The sequence below is a fragment of the Mus pahari genome, chromosome X, assembly GCF_900095145.1.
Source record: "Mus pahari chromosome X, PAHARI_EIJ_v1.1, whole genome shotgun sequence".
Lineage (NCBI taxonomy): Eukaryota > Metazoa > Chordata > Mammalia > Rodentia > Muridae > Mus > Mus pahari.
The window spans coordinates 33,799,715-33,824,333 of NC_034613.1; the positions used below are offsets into that span (position 1 = coordinate 33,799,715).

General features: G+C 37.7%; 1 protein-coding gene across 2 annotated transcripts in view; it reads right to left on the reverse strand.

Moving 5' to 3' along the window:
* Tenm1 (teneurin transmembrane protein 1) overlaps positions 1-24,619 on the reverse strand; it is a 710,827-nt gene that overhangs the window by 50,752 nt on the left and 635,456 nt on the right. For both annotated transcript variants that reach the window (XM_021188844.2, XM_021188842.2), the window contains one exon: positions 24,159-24,313. In XM_021188844.2, the coding sequence (XP_021044503.1) occupies positions 24,159-24,313 (155 nt within the window). The remainder of the gene's footprint in view (positions 1-24,158; positions 24,314-24,619) is intronic.

Below are 24,619 nucleotides of genomic sequence, written 5' to 3' on the forward strand. Positions count from 1 at the left end.
GTGCTGCCCATTTTTTTTTTATTTTTTTGAGACAGGGTTTCTCTGTGTAGCCCTGGCTGTCCTGGAACTCACTCTGTAGACCAGGTTGGCCTTGAACTCAGAAATTCACCTGCCTCTGCCTCCCAAGTGCTGGGATTAAAGGCGTGCGCCACCACACCCAGCTGTGCTGTCCATTTCTTTGAGGTGGTCTTGATCTCTAATATAGCACTTACAAATTTGGAGAAACACTAATCTGGGTCATTAATAGGACTACTATTTATTAAGTCCTTCATAGATATCAAGTATTTTCTATGGATTAGTATTTTATATACTTCAGAAAACAGTCATCTGAGAACAATGACTTCTAAACACAATTTTCCATATTTCTGCCCTTCCTCAGTTCTTAGTTAAGTGATGGAAGGCAGATATAAAAATATGCCATTCAAGTATAGCATAGGTAAATGTCATGGTACATGCATGCTTAGAGTGATATGGCTGTGTAGAAGTGGGAGTTGAAGAAAGATTCGTGGAAGTGAAAATTAGACTTCACTTGAAACAAGGAACAAAGGAACCAAGGAAGAAGAATGACCTCAGTAAAGGAAAATGAATAAAATCAAAGAAGCATGAAATCATATGGAAATGTGTGGATTATGAGCTGGGTTATCTTAGATGTGATACAGGGGTAGCTATTGTGGGCAAATGGCATTCTAAATGTTTGCTAAGATAAGGGATAGGTCAAGGTTTCTTTTGAGAGACATTTTTTAGTTGGGATCAGAATCATAAATTGGTAGGATGTTTAGCATCATTGCTCCATAGATGCCAGTAGTGTTTTACCTCCATTAATAACAATCACAATAAATGCATGTCCCTAAGAAACAGTAACATGGCGAGGAGACAATGGAGATCTTTAAAGGAGACAGCTGATATGGTCAGATTAACATTTCAGAAACACTACTTAGGATGAAATTAGGGGACATGTTGGAGGGAGAGTAGACTAGCTATAGGATAATCATTCCAGAGACCAGTCATTGATCATTGAATCCATCCATTAATGTGTTCTCCTCTCCAGCCATCTGCTATATATCTTCCTGGCACTTGGAGTCTGGAATTCTGTTTCTTATTTAGATTCAGAAAAATGTGTGAGAATTTGGCAAAAGTTATGTACTCTCTACAGAGAAGAAATGCTTAGATGTATTAAAGTAAAGCGATTAGGAGCTTCATGGTTTAAAAATTTCAAATGATAGGACTGCTATCACGGTAGCTTCAGAGAATCAATTATCATATAGGCATTTCAACCTCCTCATATAGAAATTTTGTCAAATAATGCGTTCTGAAAAATTGTAAGGACTCAATGAAAACAAACAATGTAAATTACCAGAGTGACCAGTACATAAAAAGAGATCTGAAAAGAATGGTTAATCTGAATCTGAGGACAAGCTGTTCAGCAGTTACAGAAACACATCCCTGCCTGTGATTCCTCTTACCTTTTCCCAACTATTGCAATGCTCTCTTCTCTGGACATCCTATGAACTCTTAAGTTTAATAACATGGTCATACTCTTTAAAGACTTCCAGCAATTCTATAGTACTAGGCACTAGATTATTTGCTCTGTTCCTTAGGGATCTTTCTAACACATAAAACCTCCAAGATTCTTTGGCTTATATTGGGACATATTATCTCACATACATTTGTCAGCCAATTCCCTAACTAATAGTTTAGTTTATTATTTGGGCTACCTTGTTATTTGTAACAGTACTATTGGCCCAGTATCAAGCACAGGACATGCTATATTAATTTCCTTTTTCTGTCAAAAATAAATATTTGTTCTATATTTTACGCTATGTCACATATCAAGATACCATTCCTAATGAAGAGAACGGACTTATCCCTTCATGGAGATTGTAGTCTTTTGCTGACTCTATTTGCTTTATTTTTTTCTGTAAGTAAGGGGGATGCTGGTGGCATAGAACAATTGATTATTTATTTTCCACTCCAGTCACCTTATGAAATTAACTATGGTGGAAATGCCTCAAAATAAACTATGATTACTACAGTATTCTACATTCACCATCAATTGTTTAATAAGCTCTTTCCCCAAAGTTCCACTGGGTTGGAGAAAATTAGCTGTTTTGCAGAAGGTCCTGCCGTCCACCCCAGACATGAGATCTCTTTTCTTTAGTCCACTCAGAGCTTTGTGGATAATTTAACAAGTGACTTTGCATGACTTTGAGCTCTAAGGCTTCTTCAGTAGGACTTTTCAAGAAGTAGATGATTATCTCCTTTGAGGTGTGCCAACCCTGGGGACAATGCTGTGGTGGCACTGAATGTCCTGTACCAGGTGTTCTGCCAGCACCACATTAGATGTCCCTGTGCTTCTAAAAGCTGACAAACCCAGGTTGTTAGAATCACTTTTTTGTCAGTTTTCAAATGGCAGTCTCATTTCTTGACACTGATAGTGTCTAAGCTTCCTCAAATTTATAAAAGAAGGAAAATGCTGTCTGGAGAGAAAAAAAAATTCTCTTGGAGATCATGATGACACCTTTGAGACTGATGGCCCCTATTGATCTTGTTTCTAAAGAGAGGAAATCATTAGAAGGTGAAATATATCAAGATTTCATGGCCTTGTCAACAAGTAAATTATTTCCCATTATCTCAGAACCACACTCTGTAGCTCTTCGTAATGGCTGGAAACTTTGAAGAACCTCTTAACCTTTGCTCATAAGCATCTACATAGTCTGTCTCCATGGTATCCGATGAGAAACCATGAGAAAAATGTAAGTTCAAGTTGCCATATTCATTGAAAATGAAAAGGTAGTGTCAATCTAATCATGACTTATATTTAGGCTGATATTTAGAATCAGTCTACTACAGAGTACATTTACTAAACTCTATATGGCCAATGTTCCTAAATTAGTTTTGAAATGAATGAAAGAAATCAAATCAAAGCAAAGCAAATATCTTCTATACATCACACAAATAGAACAGGAACATCCAAGTAGTCTTGGCATATTTCATCTTCTAATAAATTTACACCTTTATAAGCAAGGTTATTTAGAAACAATCTTTTTTAAAATAAAGACATATTTATTTACTATATGTAAGTACACTGTAGCTGCCTTCAGACACTCCAGAAGAGGGTGTCAGATCTCATCCACAGTTGCAAGTACGTTATAAAGAATGCTCACCAAGAGAGTCAGTTGGCCTGGAAGAAAATTTCTATGGTCTTGGCTATCTTTGGGATATATGAATGGTTTTGTCAAATATCTTAGACTATAACATTACTTAGAAATAGACATTATGTAATCAGGTAGCAGTAATTCAGGAGCCTGGATCCTGAATGAATATGTGGATCTTCCACCTCAGTCCTCAGTGATACATTTATTCTGGCTGGTATTTTGCTTGCACCTGTATTGTCTTGGCAATTTCTGTTATTATCAATGGAATATAATCAAAATGAAGATGATGCTCTAGCTTTTCGATTTTTATTTTGATTGGAGCTATAGATTATACTATTATAGATACACCAGTTAACAAATTTCTAGCACTTCCTCTTTGGAGAAATCACGTGTATTTACAAAATTAAAGTAAACTAAATTGAAATAAATTAATATTTCGGTAAATGCAGGAATACAACTGGGGCAGTCTTTTAGAATTGTTCATTTTAACTGGTACATAAAAACCTTAAAAACTGTCCATATTAATGGAGTACAATGTGAAGTTTTGATATATATTCTATAATGTTTAAATCAGATTAAATATATTTATCTTCTCAAGAACTTTTTATTTTTCTATGGTAAAAACTTTCAAAATCGTGTCTTCTAGGCTTTTGAAATGTAAAGTTGCTTAATTGTTGCCTGGAGTCATTGAACTGTAACTAGCACCAGAAGAGTTTGCTCCTTTTCAACACTTCCATAGTATACGTGGATAAGCTCCACCTCCACTATTCTCTTCAGCCTCTGATAAACTCCATTCTCCTTTTAACTTCTGTGATATCAACATTTCTATATGCATCAGACCATGCAGCATCTGTCCTTTTGTGCTTCTCTTATTTCAATTAACACAATAAACTCCAATTCCAACCATTATGTAAGGCAGACCTTCATGCATAGGATGGGAAATTGGTCCAACTTAATGATAAAGATAAACTTCAAGAATTATTGAATACATGGGGCTCTATCTCCAAGCAATTTGAAGAGCTTTTTTAGCTGCATGTGACCCTCAATCATATCTAGTGTGTCTGTGCTATACTAGACATACATGTGTATCTTCTACCAGGTCTATGAGTGTAAAATAGTAAGGATGAATTCCATTCAGTTTATAATCCATCAAGGGTCATACTTGGCAAATGTTTGTAGATTAAAGACATCAGTGCTTTATTGCCTGTAATAACTGTAGTCAATGAAAGTATTTATAAATTAAAACATGCCAATATATACTGAAAAGTACTATTTCATCAATGTGTTTTTGTCACTAATCTGGTTTCTGTATGGTGATTCATGTCAGTGAGAGTTGCTTTATTTTGAATTGCATTAGCCACCTCTTTCATGTTTTCATTTTTCTGACAATCGTTTCTTACAATCAATTCGTATGTTTAATGGAAGATTTAGGACCAACTCCCAAAGCAAATTTCAAAGAAATTATTCATGGTATAATTAATGTAACATGGGATTTTCAGTTTGATTTAGGGACTTCAGAGAGTGCCTGAAAGTCTTTTAGGAAGTCTTTGAGATCAAAATTATTAATTAAGCAACTTGTCGTTATATGCATGGTCATGAGTTTACAGTTGAGGTCTTTTTTTTTTTTTTTTTGAGCATCCCAGAAGATTGTATGGTTTCAGTTTGAAAAGTCATCTGGGCAGGATGGCACACATCTGCCTTCTCCATACTCATAGACTTAGAGTCACTGAAAGTTAGGCCAGCCTGCACTATATAATGAGACTTATTTATTCTCATAAAGCAACAATAACAGCAAAACCCCAAAGCAACAAAACTCCCAAACTAATCTTTCCTCAACATGAACAACAAACAAACCCATGCTCTTAGTTTCTAATGACACGATACGACTCATACAAAGAAAAGACCATTGCAATGGTGAAGGGAAGATCAGGGTACATGTGAGACAATATGCGAAATGGTATGGAATCTAATGAGGGAGGAGGAGAGATAAATATAGAAGATGGAAGGAGGAGGGTTAAAACAAAAGGAAAGGATGTCTGAAAGTTATGTGGAATCATATTATTAATGATTGACCTAACACTACCCATAATACATGTGAGTAAGTATATAAATATAAATTTATGGCTTAAATAAAAATTTCACATTTAGGCTGACAATGTTACTTCCAAGGACCACAGACCACAAAGCAACAACAACAACAACAACAACAACAACCCACTAAGTATGAGGAATCCTCTTTTGGATTGTTGGTCAGAGTTGCTGAAGAGATTCCGAAAACATTACAGGCTATTTCTGTTGTCTTTAGTTGTCTGAGGTGGATGGGTTTAAGTCTCTGTTGGTGAAGATAGCACTTCAGATGCGGGACCTAAAAGTTCCTGAGCTGGAATTGACCTGAAAAACCTTTTCCTTAGTGATTAGCTTCCATGGTACCAAAAGCTTTCAGGTAATCTTTCAAAAGAGGTAAGCAACCAGCAGTCCTACCCAGCTATGACACCTATGAACCACAATAATGACTAATATGGTATCATAATCCTCATGGAGTGGTGCAGTAGTGGCATGCATACCTTGGGGGTAACCAACAGCTCTTTAATTGGCTTGAGACCTACTCAACAAGAGGTAAGTCATTCCTGGTACTGGAACACTAGCCAACTATCCAGGACTTGTGAATTCATGGATCTTGGATGAGAACTTACAGCTGCCACTTTACTAAAGCAGCACAATCCGTAACTCCATTCTAAATTTTAGTCCTATTTCCACAGCACCAAAGAAACTCATCTTTGCAAGAGACAGAGACCATTTCAGAAAACCTCAACCAGTCAAAATTCAGACTTGTGGAGCCCAGTCCCAAGTGATACATCTATAACACAACTCCTGTTATTTAAGACTAAGAAGACCTATCTTTGAAGATATCAACAGTTTTCAGGACTGCGAAGGGGTCATGAGATCACACATCTTGGATCCCTTTTTGGTTTTTTGAGACAGGGTTTTTCTGTGTAGCCCTGGCTCTCCTGGAACTCACTCTGTAGACCAGGCTGGCCTCAAACTCAGAAATCCGCCTGCTTCTGCCTCCCAAGTGCTGTGATTAAAGGCGTGCGCCACCATGCCCGGCTGGCCCTTCTCTTAATATAGGGGTTTCACTGAGGCTCATTAAGAGGATAAGCACATGTCTATTCTAAGATGACTCTTGGGTCTGTAAGCCCTGTCCAAAATCATACTGTTGGTGATCCTGAAAAAAATCTTCACTTCCGCTAGAGACCCAAAATCTGATGGGTGCTATAAAAGTTTGTTCATGCAGGCTCCCTGAGAACAATCAGCATGTACGTGCTCCCTATGAGTCGGCTGTGTAATTGCCACTACCTCATCCTAATAACAGGCATAATTGCTCTGAGTTTCCTTCTACTCTTTCTAGCATCTCTTTTCCGAAGCTTCAATTTTGGAAATGGCACTTGTGAATACACAGAATGTTTACCGACTTCCACTTTTCAATTTACAGTCAAAGTCATCTATCAGCAGGAGATGAAGGCCCAGTGTGAAAACTACAGAATGTCCTTCAGACACCATGGTTAATTTGTTTGTAAATTCGATTGTTATTGTAAGAAGAACATATTGTACATGCTACTTACATGATGCTACTTGCCAATTTACTATTTGTGTCTGTTGTATCTTGGGTTTTATCATTGCAGACAAAGAAATAACCCTTTCAGCACTTGGAGAAGTGGGGAAAGGAATACAGAATACTGTTTTCTCTCTTAAGCTTCTATTTTAATTTTACATCTATTTAGGAAAATGCCTATTGTGTATTCATCACTATGGGGGATATGGTGACTGAAGGAAGATCAAGCGGACAACAGTCTAGGAAAATAGAGAACCATGTGAGGCCAGGCAATGATAGCGTGAGTTCTGTGATACTTCAGAGCATTGTGTGTCTTTGTGCAGGAGATGGGACTCTTGCCCTCCTGAGAGACAATGTTTTGCTTGTATAGAAAAGCCCGGGGCTTAAAAAGAACTCCCTGAAATCATTCTTCAGTTTCTTCCTGCTGAGAAGTTGCTGAAACTTGTCTGTTGCAGTTTGTTAATATTATGGTATTGGTCCCAAAAGATAGGCCAAGCTTCCAATTCCCTTTGGCACCTAGAGCAATTTACAGGCCTGAAGTATGAGTGCATGGCTTTTATGAAATGGTCTGATTTCATTGATCAGCCACTCTGAGATTATGTTTTCATTTCTGTAGCTACTGCTCTCCCTTCTCGCTGATAGTTTCTGGAAGAAACTATTAAAAAATTCCACCATGGAGATGGGAAGATATAAGTGGGCAGGGCCCAGAACAGGAAGAGGAAACATCACAACTTGTCATTGCTCTCTTCTGAAGTTCATTTTAAGTGAGACTAGAATTCCACAGATTGTCTCTCTCATCTTAACTCTGTAATGCTTCCAAATGATAAGGACACTAATAACAGCAGATGGCCTAATGAATATTTAGAAGGAGGATTTAAATGGCTCTATTTTCATTAGGGCTTCAGTGTGCTTCCGGGTTTTGCCCACCACTTCCCTGTGTGAAAGACAAAAATCACACACACTCAACAGATGGCCCGGCGCAAGCTTGGGTTTCCAGAACTCTGGAGATTGAGCACCTGACCACTTACCACACACAAAGAGTCATTTAAGAAAGCATGCGGATTATAAACTTGAGAGGGAACAAAACAAAAAAAAATAATATGTAGCTGATGAATATTGAAGACCTGAGTTTTAATGAGAAGGGAGTCAAAAAATCACCCTCACAACACATTGAGCAGCTCTGGCTGAAGTCTTTTAATAACAGCTTCTTACAGATCTAGTAATGATGAAATCCTCTGTGGCAAACAGTCTACTCTAATTAATGTTTCATCCAAACTGTAAGCATATCTGAGTGACTCCAGCAGCAACAATGACATGAAAATCTAACACCTCATTGCACAGTATGCTGGTTATTAAGTTACTGTCTCACAGCTCCAAGCTTCCCCCTTTAAAGACATTGCTTTGTGATGCTGGAGTGGAGACTATGCGATCTACAGTTTGGTTTGTTAGTTAGTTTGTTTTTTGCCAGTTGGATTGCTGATAGATTCTGACAGTATGGAAAATAAAGGGGTGCTGGGAGGCTCAATGAGTGGGGAGGGATTGGTTCCTTCTTCCAGGTTTCTATTCTGGTCAATAGCGCCTCAATAGTAGTCCTTCATTCTGGCAGCAATGCCTCACTTTCCAGTTCATTTGCATAGTCTGAGACTCAGTCTCATCTTGCCCTCTTACAGGTACCAGAGCCTAATTTGTTATAAGTACATACTTAGTGTGAGACTGTCAGTATCTTCCTCTCAACAGCCTATGTCCTACCTCCAGGGAACAAAACTCCTACCTTTGTAGGTTCTAACAATCTCAAACTCTTCTTTTATTTTTTTGTTTTCTAGATCTAGAGGTGGCAGCCATTTCCTGAAGGTGTTCTTAATTTTCTTAACCCATTTAACACCTGTGCAGCTCATCCCATGTATTAAATAATGTTATAATGATGAAGTACTTTGTAATTTCTCACTGGGTCTTGACAATATTTCTAGCAAGATCCCCGAATACAGGGATAAAGAAAGAGTAATACAATAGTGCAAGCCAGTGATAACCATAATATAGTTGATGGCTAGTATCAATTGTCAACTTCACACAATCTAGAATCACCCTGGGAGAAGGGACCCTGAGAAGGTCTGTATGAGATTACCTTAATTATGTTAATTGGCATGGTAAGACATGGCCCCCAGTGGGGAGAAGCATTCCCTGGGCTTGGGCCCCAAAGTGGAAGTTAACTGGGGGCTAGCACGCATGCATTTGTTGCACTCTTCTGCCTGTGGGCATAAGGCAACTAACTAGCTGCTTAATGACCCTGTTGTCTTGACTTCCATGCCAAGGACCATGCAGGAGGAATGACAAATGGCTTTAGAACTCATGGAATGTGGCTCACTGGTCAGCACAGCCATGATGGGTGCCCCTAGGTGTCACCTGACCCCTAGGACCACGTGTCTTGGTTATTTCATGATGTTAGGGAGTTCTGTTCTGCTTGCTGCCCTCACAACCTTCTTAGTCTGAGAACTGTATGAAAACTCTTAAGGGGTCTTCCAGCCCCTCACTGGGCAGTATCTCTGGAACTTAAACTATTAAAGTTTGTTCTCTTTTAGGCATTGCTGCTGCAGCAGATTAATGATTCTATCACCACCCTAGGAAAGAGCTTAGAGATGTAGAATGTCAGCAATGACCACCACCCTTAGAAAGTATTTGGGAAAATAAAATTGTTAGGGAAACTAGGTTAAGATGTTTTTGCTACTGGCTCTGATGTAGAAAATCATAGGGAACAATTTGAAGTTCAGAAAGGCACACTCTTATTAGTTAAGCTAGGGATCTTTTATGGTCAGAGAACAAGAACAATGGTAGCACTGGCTGACATGACTCTCACTGAGGCTGGACTGGTGATAATTGATTTCTTATATGCATTTTTGCCCTCAGCTCCCTGATGTGATTTAATAAGAATTGCTGATGAGTAGATATACATTCTGATGAATTAAAGGAGGTGTGACAGATTTTTATATAAGTTACAAATGTACATGGGTTCTTGGGAATAACCTGTACTACATAACATTATTTCTTGTAACGGTATTGGTTATCTTAGGGTTTTACTGCTGTAAACAGACACTATGACCAAGGCAACTCTTATAAGGACAACATTTAATTGGAGCTGGCTTACAGGTTTAGAGGTTGAGTCCGTTACCATCAAGGCAGAAACATCAGTGTGTGAATATGTATATGACTATCCATCCTTCTGTCAGTCTGTTTGCATGTATGTATTTATATATGTATGAAGTTATTGGAATCTGCCTTTTGCTTCACCCACTGTGTGTGTATGTATGTATGTGTGTGTGTGTGTGTGTGTATGTATATATGTGTATGTATATAAATTTTCTCTCTTTCCTTTTCTTTCTTGCTGGCCCCTAAGAGTTAAAAAGTTCAGAGATTTTTGCTGGCCACAGGAGTGCCAGCCCCATTTCCCTCAGAGAAGAGCCTTCTGAGTAACTTCTTTAATCAGCCCCCATTGGACTCTATCAAGAACTGACCCCCCTCAGCCCCGCTGAGTGCTGACCTTCATTGCTCTCAGCACTGACCCCTGCCTAGGTCACACCTTGCTGCCTGCCTTGGTTTAACTGCCCTGGCACCTGTAGATGTCAAAGCAGGTCTTTGACATCCATGGCATTTTTTTTTAATAGTACTGTATCTTGAACCATGAATGAAAATAAACATCATTATTTAAATTGTTTATGTTAGAGTATATTAGAGCAACAAAAGGAAAGTAAGATGCTGGTAAACATGAAATAGTAAAGGGAAATAAAAACTATCAAGGACCATCTTGTTACTAATTAGTCAATGATTTTCATATAGTGGATGGCCTAGGCCAAGCCTAAGTAATAGATGTTAACATTGCCATGAAAGTAAAACAACAACAGCAACAACACATAAAATAAACATATGCTAGGAATATTGTTGTTAATGTGAAGGCATTTGTGTTGTGAAGGTTTTTCTGACCCTCTTGAAATGCTACTATTTTGTACTGCCATCTCATTCTTGTGATATTTGAGGATAATCGCATAGTAGGTTACACAATTTTCCCACATGCCTTTGGAGTTATAGCTCTGCATTTCCTATTTATGAGGTTGACCTTCAACAACATTTTCTCTGTGTCTGGAATTGTATTTGTAAACAATAATTCCTTGAATGTCTACAACGACACACACACACACACACACACACACACACACACACACACACACACACACGTATATATTCCCACTGGATAGTTACCTTGTTAGACACTGGGATCATTCCTTCAGAATGGCCTTTCCATGGCTTTGGTCAGTGGACTTGTAGGTGACCCAAATGGACATAAGATTGTACCTCGGTTTATTTTCACATGGATGTGGTGGACATCAAGAGTAAGCTGCATTTTCTTGGATTGACTTAAGTTTTGTCCTTAAAATTTGGAATCTTAGAACATTTACAGGAATAAACTGTATGACACACTTGCATATCAAACTTTATAAATGTTTTGAATTTATACAATTCATTTATTAAATGTGTTGGGGTCTCCCACCTCCTTGTTGCTGCCAAGCCTACCTTTCTATTACACTAATCACTCTCCCTTAGAGCACCAGCCCCCTGCGGGCGCTGAGGCCCACCAGAGAGTTGTTACCGAGAGGACCTCCCCGGATCTCCCAGAGTGCAGCATCCTTAGACCACCTACGTCAACAGACACTCGTCCCTGCCTCGATCCTTGGACCCGCCTACGATCCCTTGGACCCACCTATGATCAGACCGCCGGCAGCAACTTCTAAGACTTAAGGGAGGGCTGGGAATCTTTCCATGTTATTTAAACAGAGTTCGGTTATTAAAATTCAGAGCCTTGAACAGAATTTTGTCTAGGCTTCCATTTTCCTCTTGCACATTCCATTTCAGCCAGCCCGCCTCTCAGGATGAACCCAGACCAGATTAAAGTGAGTTTTGTCAGAAACTCACAGCTGGCGCCCAACGTACTAGCCTTGCACCAGGCTTCCTCCTAGCTGCCTGGTCCCACCCCTAGACTATCTCTCAGCTCCTTGTTGCTGCCAAGCCTACCTTGCGTTTACACTAATCACTTTCCTTCATAGCGCCAGCCCCCTACAGGCGCTAAAACCCACTAGAGAGCTGCTGTGTCTCCACCTCCTACCAAGAAGACCCCCCAATCCCCCAGAATGCAGCATCCTTGGACCACCTACGTCAACAGACACTCATCCCCGCCTCGATCCTTGGACCCACCTACGATCTCTTGACCTGCCTACGATCTGACCGGACTTAGGAGGGTGGGCTGGGGATCTTTCCATGTTGGTTAAACAGAGTTCGGTTATTAAACTTTGGAGCCTTGATCAGAAACTTGTCTAGGCTTCCATTTTCCTCTTGCACATTCCATTTCAGCCAGCCTGCCTCTCAGGATGAACCCAGACCAGATTAAAGTGAGTTTTGTCAGAAACTCACAAAATGAATTCTATGCCAAGAAAGAATGTATTTCAGGATAAGTCCTCTCAACAAATAGGTCCATTTTAGATGGCCCTCTTATGCAGAACAGCATCTTTGAATGATGTTTCCATTTGATAAAGAAGGGTTTGTGTTGATGTATCTACTTCCTCTTCTGTAGTTAAGGAGGACTTGGGGTTATACTTAAGAGATAGAACAAGAACAAATGACTTTGTGCTGGAATGTTGTCCTAAAACATCTAGACGCAAACTACTGAATTTATCATCCAAGTATTTTTGTATTGTAGACAGCTTCAGGTTCACTTCAGGTCATGGGGCACACCAAGAAAAACATGTAGAAGAAAGAACACTTCCAAAGTAGTTTGCAAGCTTTGCATTTTGTGACTCTCCCTGAACTTTGAGGATGGTTTTCCTCTGGTGCTTAATAGTTTTAATAAGAGCTAACGTGCCATTGTCCTTTGTGTGGAAAGAGGACACTGCTGAGGGAGTTTTATTTATGTGATAAATTACGTTTTCGATATAGCATTGAACACGGTACTTGACTTTTATTTTAAGGCGTCATGAAAACTCAGCCTATTTGCTTCTGTGCAGACATTTCAGCAGAATTAGGATATGCTGAAGTTGAAGGTATGGACCTGCTGTTCTTTGCTTCTTATGCAAGTGGTTTGAGCTGTCAACTTGGAGGCATCAGTGAAAATATCTGTAATAATAGATTACTATATTGGAGTTTACTGATTGTTTACTTGAGAAGATGCAGGCTCCAAAGTGCCGTTAAAACAACTTAAATGAATTTGGAGAACAATAGTATGTAAAGGAACTCTGTACATAGTCTTATTGCAACATTTGTCTCAGTTCATTATTTTGGTAAATATTTTATGTTAGATTTAAAAAGAATCCTGATGGATATGCTTAAAACCTGAATATCTTTAAAAAATAAAACAAACCAAACTAAAACAACAACAAAACAAGTTAAAACAAAACAAAACCACCACCAATAAGCCAGTGTTATTAGGTGGGTGAAGGGACTCACAGACTAAACTTTATTCAAAACACCCCCCCCAAAAAAAAGAGACCCCCTAAAAAACAAACAAGGGCATTGCTTTCTACTGAGGAAAATCCAGCTTCAAGACTTCTTTGGATTTTATAGTTAGCTGGGAGCCTTTCCAATTCATTTTATTTTCATTTGAGAACGACAGCATTCTTCATGTTGACCTAGATAAACTCTTCTTTGTTATACTCTCTAATATTTATTTATTTATTTATTTATTTATTTATTTATTTATTTATTTATTTATGGCAAAATTGGCCAATCTAGAGTGATTGCAGGCTACTCACTGAATAAACTGCCTTTACCTCTAAAGTTTAAAGAGATGGGATATGATCAAAAAGACACTCAAATACATGACTGTGTGCAAATCCTGTGCATTGTGGCCACAGTCTGCATGTCAGTTCTTGAAATGAGAAAGAAAATGAAGGATTTGGGATGAAGGATGTTACATTCAATGACTATCATGATCATTCTCTAAGTGATCTAGATGGAACTTCACATCAACATTAGGCAGAAGATGCGTTCTGTGAAGGTCAAAGCAGACTAAGATCAGTTCTGGAACAGGTGTTCGCCACAGCTCATCAAACACACCTATTGATATTTGCCTTTCTGCAAACGGTACCCTTCCATGAAACAGTCAGATCAGAAGTGTTACATAATTTCTTTACCAGTTCCAAGCTTCTGCTAGTTCATTTTACTCCAATCCTGTTAGGTATTAGGTCAGTTCTTTCTATTGGGAGAACAAGGTCAAATAGAGCTACTATTATTTCTATTACTAGTATAGAATTTTATTGAGCACTTGTAAGCCAAATACTCTGTTAAATGATTTATACATATTGACCTCACTGAATCTTTACAACCTCACCATGAGGCAGGTGCATTATCATTCCCGTTTATAGATAAACAATTTTTTTCCAAGGGCATCCATCAAGCCTAGATCAAGGATTTGAAATTAAGCAGTCCCTTTTCCTAACCACTGTGCCTTATTAACTGCATGTTGGTATTATTGTGAAGAAGAAGCTATCTAAAACACCTGAGTTTGTCTCTTGAATCCTCTATAAAGGCTCAGAGAAACATCTGGCTGGCCTTCCCAGTTCCAGAGGGTGTTTTTATTTTTATTTATTTATTTTTTTCTTGCATGTGACAAGACAGAGCCAGGAGTCTGAGTTTCAGTTGCATAAGCAATAAATAACATTATCCAGGAATACATTTAAATTAGACACTGACAACAAAGGATATTACAAAATCAGAATAACCACCTTGCAAACTTATTTTGTTCTTGTGTCCTCCCATTTTAGCAAGCATATGATGAATCGGCAGAAAACGTTTCCTGAAGATGCCAATTAGCATCTTACATCACCCTCTATATTTGTAAAGCACTCCATACATTTGCAAGTGCTTTCCCATTAAAAAAGAGAGGCCACTTAATCAACAATTGGGTAATTTATTAAATTAGCCATCATAAAGAGGAATAATTAACAAGCTCTAAGATTCTAGTGTCTTTTTTTTTAAGTGTAGTGCTGAAGGTGAAATTATTAAGCACCTTCTTTTGGGTCAAGAATTAGACAAAATGAATTTTTCTATATTACCATTTCAGAGGAGAGAGGAATGAATAATTCAGAAAGATTTTTTTTTTAATGACTAAAAGGGCAACTAAAAGTAATGGCTATTCCTCACTTTTAATACAATTTGTAACCTTTATTTTGAACATATCCTTGTATTTACAAGTGAGCAACATGGAAAGTCATTAGGAACTCCTAAGGAAATGATTAAAAATAGTTTTAGTACGACTGCAAAATGCGACATTAAAATAACTCTGATGACCACTATATTCTGTGGCTGCAAAATATGATTGCTATGTGCCTTGAAGTTGGTGTCACTTTCTTTTTACATGCCCGTTTAGCTGGCAAGTTGATGGGGAGCATGTTTGAAGTCCTAAGATAACTAATTGCGGAGCAGCTACATTGCTGTTGTTCTGTGGTCCAGCAAGAGCAAAAGTGAATGAAGACAGAACATCCCATTGGAGGGTTGGCTGGTAGGGCTTTTAATGTCAGTCAATCTATTACTCGATGATGACTCTGCACATGTCTTTTTCACTTGGTTAAAGTAACCATGCCTAATTGAGAAGGTATAAGCAATTGACACCAGGACTCTAAAACTCCTTTCTATTCGCTTTCTGGGCCTTATTAATCTGTTATATTTTCTTTCTACCCCAAGTGTCTCTCATTATTTTGTCATCATTTCTTCCTATGCCCGTTGCCCACTGGTATTGCTAGCTCCCCAGACAAATATTTCTATATATTTCAGATATGTTGGCTTTTATCTTCTATATCTTGCTGTTAACCTGCAATCTACCCTCACCTTCTACCACCTATACCTCTCTTTGAATTATACAGGGTCACCACAGACATTTTCTTTGCATTGACAGTGAGATGGGCTTCACACTTACCTAAGAATAAAGAGGGTGTGGTGGGAGTTGAGGTGGTGAGATTTCTTTCTCTAGTAGCAGGAACTTTTAAAATAAACTTTCTTTTTTTTTTCCCCTGGGAGATCCCTTTATTCAAGCAAACTTATTATAATTCAGATTTTCTTGATTCCCTACAGAGCTTCACAAACTCAGAAGTCAGTCCCTGCAGGGAATTTCACTTATAATGGCCTTCATTCGAAAGATCTAATTCTGTTCTCATTCAGTGTGCACATGGGAGAGTGATGGAAGTGCACAAAGAAAGGCAAGTAAGTAACCTATGAAAAACTTGAGTTTTGATATCATCTGCATCACTCAGGGTGATGGAGGACATTCTATAACTGTGAAAGGGTTTGCAGGAGAGAGCAAGAGCGAGAGCGAGAGCGAGAGCGAGAGCGAGAGCGAGAGCGAGAGAGAGAGAGAGAGAGAGAGAGAGAGAGAGAGAGAGAGAGAGAGAGAGAGAGAGAGAGAGAGAGAGAGAGAGACAGAGACAGAGAGACAGAGAGGTGAAGAAAGGCAAATAAAGGCGTCTTTGTCTTTTCTCTCTTAAATTGCTGTTTCTTTTTATTTTGTTTTTCTTCCAAGATTGCTGTAACTTTTGATACTTGACTGTTATTATATATGCATTTTAAAAAGCAACAGAAAATGCTGAATCTACTCTATGAAAGAATTGGCATGTAGATTTTTGAAAAAGATGCCTTATATTTCCCCTTCTATACAGTTGTAGTTTATTTGATTGAAGCTTGCAAAAAATTCTAAGGACAATGGAAAATGGCTTTTTCAGTTATGCAGAGAGTGGAAGACAGCCAGGGAAGCAAGAGGTCTGTTGCTTGGGGCAGGTGGTATAATGCTGATGGATGAGAGAGAAGGGAAGGTTTTGTTTTTTCTGTTAAGGAAAATGCCCACAAAGAATATCGATTCCAAGTTACTAAAGCCCAAGATGGGTGAAGGGAATTTAAAAGAAAACCTAACTACTTTACTGAACTCAAGTTTTTTTTAATGCTATTTGGTCAGGAAGAACTACATCTTACAAGGAAATTGCAAATGGACTTTGGGAGCCATTTTTTCCTTCTCTTTTAGTTTATTACTGTTGAAAACTAGTGGATGATTGATTATTAGAGAGGGTTAAACATAGATCAAACTTCAAAAGGAATCAGATTGTGTCATATAAAGTTCATGGAAGGTACTTGATTCAGAAAAACAAAACAAAACAAAAAACTCCAAAACATTTTTAAAAAGTTGTCTACTCATTCTGGATCAGGAAGTAGTGTTTATGGATCCCATGGGTGCAAACAGATTTTGTAAAGCAATTCTTGTGTCCTTTAAACAATTCTGAATACTTTATGGAACCTTTGAGTTGCACAATATCTTTGTGGATAAATTGGGGAAAATATGGTGAAAAGTGAATTTCATATCTATTTTGCATATGACCTACTCACAGAACTATTTTTATACCATGAGCCTGCTGAAATATTATTTTCTTGAAATAATACTTATTCTTACTTCACATTATATAGTCTGTGTTATTCTTTGAATTTCTCTTTGGGAAAAACATTTATCATAGGTCATTGTATTGATTTTATTGTCTACTATTTGTCACAGCCTGTAAATGATAGATCAAATGGGTGGCCCATAATCTGTCTAATAGCTAGACTAGATACCCCACCCTTACATATTGGATGTTTATTACAGATGAAGACATTAAAGACAGGTATAAAATCCATAGTTGATGCAAGACTGGGAAAGAAAGTAAAGATATAAGATTTTAACAGAAGAATATAAAAATGTGTACTGAACCAAGCAACAAAGAATAGATGCAGACTAACACAACACTGTAGTATGCTTCAAATAAACAATTGTATAATACTAGTGAGGAGACAGAGTTAAGAGGCAGGGTCATTTAGTACTCTGTATCATATTATTTGTCAAAAGTATGACATTTGGGGCTTAAGGGATGGCTCCTTCTCTTATTGCTCTTGCAGAAGACCTGGGTTTGGGTTCTAGCACCCACACTGGGCAGATAAAACCACTTATAACTCAAATTCCAGGGGATCTAAAACTCTTTTCTGCATCTTCGGGCACCTACATACACAGGACACATAAACTCATACAGACATATATACATGCACATAAAATAAATCTGTACATGCACATAAAATAAAGTGCAGCATCATTGTGGAAAACATCAATCCAACCTTAGCTGTGATTTCCTATTGTGTGCTTTTTGCTCGTCAACATATTCCCAAACTGCCTTGGTAGTCACTACAACAGCTATCATTGAGTAGGGGTGGAATTTCTGGGATTCTTAAAATGTATTAATTTATAAATGGAAGCTTACTTTGCTTAAAGTAAATATTGTATGTTGTAAACAACCAGGAAAAGGAAACAAATCGAAGTATGTGTCTTACAGGCAATGGAAAATTAGTATTATCTGTGCTTGTGTGTCTGCTGTTGGGTTGAATTTTGTTGTAACATTAGGCTTTTGTAAAATAGGAAATCCAGCTCTCAGAGTTACTCTTGGTATGACTTCCAAGTCCATTGTATGTAAGCACAAGAGGCAAGGACAGAGGAGGAAGACTGAAACGAAGCAATGAAAATGAATATCTGAATCTTTCCAGAATCAGTTCATTCCCCGAAGTGAAAAAATCTGGCTACTTACAAAGGGGAGTACACTTCAGAGTTTGTACTGAGAGCTGTTGAGTTTCACGTTTTACTTAAAAATATATTGATTTTGAGTAAGTTGCTGATTTTATTACCAAAGCAAATTTCATTTCTTGAGATGATTAGGTTTTATTAAACTATTTCCTAACTGTCAGTAAACACATGTTCTGTGACTAAGCAGTACAGTTCTCAACCAAGTGGCATTCATTTCTTGGCTAAATAGAAGAATATTTGATCAACTCCAATTTTGAAAACGTGTAAGTTGGAAGAATGTACACCTGCAGCCTGAAACTTTCTGCCCAGGGCCCGATTTTATCACTTTATAATTCAATGGTCACATTATATTTGTATCCTTCTCACTAACTGCTTTATCATCCATAGATGTGAACAATAAAACTAACCTTTTAAGTATAGCTGGATTGTGGAGACAAAATGGAACAGTGTATAACAACAACATTGTAACACTGTGTGTACATGCATCTCTCTCTCTCTCTCTCTCTCTCTCTCTCTCTCTCTCTCTCTCTCTCTCTCTCCATACACACACACACTGGAACTTTCAGTCATAAAGAAGAAAGTGGATGCAACAGAAGATACTCACATGAATTAAATTTAGCTGGTCTCAGAAAGACCAGCTAAATAAATATTTTCTAGATTTTCTACATATAAATAAGTATATACACATATGTAGTGAAGTTGAACAATAAAGAGGACTAATGAGTAGAAAGAGGAGAGAAAAAGAAGCACAGAGAGTATGGAGTATATGTGCACTGTTAATATATACTTGCATAAAAAGCATCCTTATGTACCCCAGTATCATTTATAGTGAAAATTTAACAACAGCACTTTAAAATTCTCAATAAATGGTGGCAGTTATTCTTAGAACTTCACTAGAGGGTATTATGACCTGTTATTAAGGACTTGATTTCTGAGGTTCCATTTTTTCTAAGAAAGTGCAGAACACAAAGTTACAGAAAAAGAAGCCTTCTCTTGCATCCTTCTCAAAATGTGTAGATATTATGCTAGCATGGGTAGGATTGGCCTTGTTTGAGACATGCTGGCTTGGAATTGCACAGAATATAAGACAATATGGTTATATTTTTGTAGAGATACATTTACATGAATGCTTGGTTTATCTTTCTTACATCATAAGGTCTGGATGATTTCTATTTAACATTTGATTGAAAAGGTTCAATAGGCAGGAACCCCATAAAATTCTTTGGTCATGTATACTGCTATCTTATAGTCTTAGAAACAGTACAAACTTCTTAAGCTGTATCCCATACATCCCTATCAGTACAAACTGTGCAGCTTTGTTGAGACATTTGCCTTTACCCAGCTGTATATTTCGACTTACTGAAATATGGAGCTGCGCTGTGTGTAAGCCCAGCTGGACCTCTGTAAGTATTATTAGACAACTGAGCTTTTGCTCTTGTAATGTCCAATGAAGTTGACATACTGAGCTTTGTTTTTTCTAAGGGATGACTGTCCATATTCTTAAGGATGGCCAGGAGAAACATGGTCACAGTTTTCTGAATAAATAAGATAATCACCGAGGATCTAGGCAGCTGAATCATTCTTTCCATTCTTCAATTAGACTGCATTCATTGTACTTCTGTTCTAACTTGATAATTTACTCATACCTAAGAGCTGAAAGGTTTCAAAGCCAAAGCCTCTGCCTATCCAACCCTTGTTCAAGACAATCTTCTTCTATTCGGTCAAATACCTGAAAGAATTATCTATTTCATCTTTTTTTCCCTCATTGTCTACTCTACTACAGTATTCCAGCTCTTACAGATTAGTATCTCACTTATCAGAGTCACTAACATTGTAATATCAAATGCCTTTCCAAAAAAACTTATTTTATTCCATGACATCTACTCAACATGAGAGATACTATTCTTGAAAAACTTGGTTTATTGGGGGGGATTTTTTTCCTTATACCTTCTTGGGTTTTATCTTACTTGGTCTTTTATTCTTAGCTTGTTTTGTGGTACATACACTCTTTCTTTTTATTATTTGAAATTTACTGTTCCCTAGAGTTTTTTTTTTTTCTTTGCAAGCTATGCATGCTCCCCGAGAGTTCTCACTGGATACCTATGTGCCATTTCTATAGATAAGAGTAAATAGATAATCACGAATAGAATCTTCACTTCAGACCTTTATCTTTAGACAAATATATGATTTTCTTCCAGGCCTCTTGGCTTTGAATAGGTATCTCATACTCAAGCATGCCCCACATTGAACACATCATCTGATTCTTGCTCAAGTCCGTTTCTCTTTTTCTTTTCTTTTCTATCTCAGTAAAGCAGCACTGCCCTCCTTGTACTTGCTTACGTTAGAAATTCAGTCAGCACACCTGTGATTTGAGTTCCAAGATTTGACAAACCTATCTTCTCAATTCATATTTTGATACTCTACTTTCAGCTGCTGGAAGTGCCTGCTTATGCAACTTCATAAAAATGGGCAGCATCATGACCAGGCTCACTATACTGGTGTGGTACAAAGACCTAGCAGCTTAGCACATGTGCTGGTTTGAATGAGAACAGCTCCATAGACTCATATATTTGAATGTTTTGTTTTCTAGTCGGCGGACTTTGTTTAGGAGGAATTAGGAGGTGTGGTCTTGTTAGAGGATGTGTGTCACTGGGGGTGGGCTTTGAGGTTTCAAAATCTCAAGCCAAGCTTAGGCTTACTCTCTTTGCCTCCTGTCTGCAGATCGGGATGTTAAGCTCTCACTTATTGCTCCACAGTACCATACCTGCTTGCCCACCTGTTGCTATGCTCTCTACTATGACCAGTATGGTCTAACCCTCAGAAGCTAACCAGGATCTCAATTAAATGCTTTTTGTTTGGTAAGTACTAGTCATGGCATTGCCCCAATAGAACAGAAACCAAGAAAACACACCAAAAAGCAGCTTACTTTGTATAACACATCCTTGCCCCTCCCTCTCTCTTTGTCCTTCCCTCTCCTGCTTTCTTTCTCCCTCTCTCTCCTCAAGACTATCTCACCATGTAGCTCTGGTGTTCTAGAACTTATTTATGTAGACCAGGGTAGCATTGATTTCACAGAGATTTTTCTGCCTCTGCCTTTCAAGTGCTGGAATTAAAGGCATGTGCCACCATACCTGGCATGTATATCAGCATTTGAAAAGGCTGTTCAATCATTGATGCATTGATATATTCTGTTGCTGTCATACCTATATCACTCCAACAGCTTTTAAATAGTCTCTTATCCTCTAACAGTTTTTGGTCTGCTCTATTCTCTAGTCTATAATCACAAATATCCTCTGAAACATTTTTTTGAAAGCAGTACTGGGTATTAAGTCTAGGATCTTGCATGAGAGGTGATAAATTTATCACTGAACAACACTTGTAAGATTTGGATTTATTTCTTTCCCTTTTTGTTTTAGAGATGAGGTATGTAACTGACTGAAACTCACTATGTAGACCAGGGCTTGCCTTGACCTCACAGAGATCTGTGTGCCTTTGCATCCCCAGCACTGAGATTAAAGGCATATTGCCACCACATATGGTGTACTTCCTCTCCTAATGCTGCTACTTGCTTTCCATTTTCCACTGGATGAAATAAAAGCTAAATTATTCTTATAAGCTCCCTCACCTTTTCACTCCTAGTCATGTCTCAGCTTCAGCTGTACCCAGTCCTTTGGACCATTTTTTCCACCATAACTGTATCTACTGAGTGAGCAGAGATCATACTATCTACTCTGTCTCAAAAAGGGATGAGAGGGCTACTATAGTATCAATTGTGGTTAAAAAGTGTCATACTTTCCCTCTATTGAGACAGAGAATTCTCTTTCTGGAATAAGTTTTCCACAGAATCACATCAGTTCTTTAAAGTTGATTGATTGCAGTACTAAGTGTTCTATTTTAAGTTAAAAATAACCCACAAATGAATCACATATATGCATCTTTTCTCTCTCCACTCCCCTATATAAATACATTCACACCCTTCCACATTTCCATAAATAATGCTCCTTTTCTTTGGCTTCTGTAAGATCTTGAATCATAGAAAGTTAAATTGTTCTAAGAACTTGAATGTCTGATCTACTCATTTCTAATAGAAGTTTGTTAATTTTATCCATTTTTCTAGACCTTCCCACTCCTCATTTTATTTTTTAACTTGACTCAGATGATTTCAATTTCTGGAGTGAGGCAGGGACAGAAACAGAGAGAACTTGAGTAGGTGCATCTCTAGCATTTTAAAGAGCACAAATGGAGGTGGGGAGTGGTATTAGAACTAATGACTAATGTGTTACTTTAATTTTTTAATTTTCCCTGTTATATTTAGATTCATATGCTATGGAAAATGAAGGTACTAGGATATTTTAATAGTAATTGATGGAACCAGTTGCTTATGTAACTGTGACCCTCCATTTGTTCCTAATGGGACCCCGATTTCCATTCACATACACAAATATCTACTCATTTCTGAAAAATGTGACTGAAGAAAGTCTACTGGCGTCTTTGTTTCATTTTTGGACATTTCACTATATGAGATGATTAAGCCTTATTGTTGAAAATACTTTTAGGCAGCATCGGGTTATTTTTAGCAGAAACCATTCTCCCTGATGCATTAATCAATGTTGAAATTCTCAATATTATTCTAATTACTTTGAAACCATCATTAGAGTTACAGGTCTGTAAAATGTTAGAGCATAGTCCCTTCAAGGGATTGTTTAGCCTCTTTATCTTCTTAAACCCATCAACTTTTTGTGGTACAGACTAAGAAAAAGTATCCAAACAATGCTGAAATAATATTGTATGTTCTATAATCTCTCTATATGTCATTTACTTATTGAATGGTGTCAAAAATCAGAAGTTTGGGTCCATATGAATGTTATCCTGATTTTTACCTTTTTATTCTCTGGTGGAAAGTTTTAAAAAATATTTCATTTATTTTTTGAGAAATTAGTATAGTACATTTGTATCATATTTTCCTCATTCTTCAACTCCTCCCAGATCCTTCCTCCTTCCCACCCATCCATCTTCACATTTTTTCTCTCTTTATAAAAAAAGCTACTAAAAGCCATAGGGTTTGCCCAAGATTCCTGAGGACAGGGCCAGCATCCCAGCATTTTGCTAAATATGTATAAAACAAATCTGAGAAAGGTGTTGCTTTTATTTAAGAAAACTTAAAACATCCCAGAAATAGCTGTTTATATACCCATGAATAACATGCCACACTCAAATATTTATTAAACAGATTTCTAAAGATCTTGATCATCACTACTTTGCTAAAGTTCATTTGCTGTGGTATACAAACATAATAAAATTGGGCTGGCAAAATAGATCAGGGAGTTAAGGGACTTGCTATTGAGCTTGGTGACCTGAATTTGATTGCTGGTGCTCACATAGTGGAGAGAAAGAACCTATTTCTGCAAGTTGTCCTTTGACTTCCACATATACCCCACTTCCCTATTCCCTTAATATATAAATAAATAAAATAAAAAATAGTAACATTGGATATTTTAGAAAATAGCACAATATAATTTTAATTGATTCAAATTTGGGAGGTTTTGCTATATCCATATATGTTTTTCTAACATTCCTCCCATCCTAGCTCACTATTTTCTTCAAAGTTTTCTGAAAGGGAAAAAGTAACTTACACAAAGAGAAGATTCTGCTATCTGACATTATAGCAGATGCACCAGGCTTCCTTTCTATGTAATTTCTGCATGAGAAAATTGTTATCCATTTCCACGATGCTGAATGGTGATAACACTTGACAAGCAGCAGTGCCTACCTGAGTGATGTCCATTCCAGAGTCACAGCTCAATGGCTGTGTAGAAGTCAGACCGTTTGAACCAATTACAGTTGTGATCACAGCATTCTCATCAATTCTTCGGATCATAGTCCCATCCACGAAGTAAATGAATCCATGTCTATCTACTGTGATGCCTATTGGAGGAAAACAAATTAGCATTAATAATCTAGTAGGCCACATCTACACTAAGTTCGGTACCTTGACAGCAGCCAGGGCAATGGAGAGGCTCTGTAAAGACACACAGATTTAGTTTTGCTCAGCACAGACAGGGCAGAAATGGGAGATGGCGGTTGTGACACACACTCATTTTTGTCGTGGTTTGAAAAGAAATGACAGAAAGTAACATACAAAGATAAAGCTGGGTCTAATAGTTTTCTTTTATTCACCTTCGTACCTGTGCTTCTTTGCTACTTGCTTACCCCTACATGCAGACAGAAAGG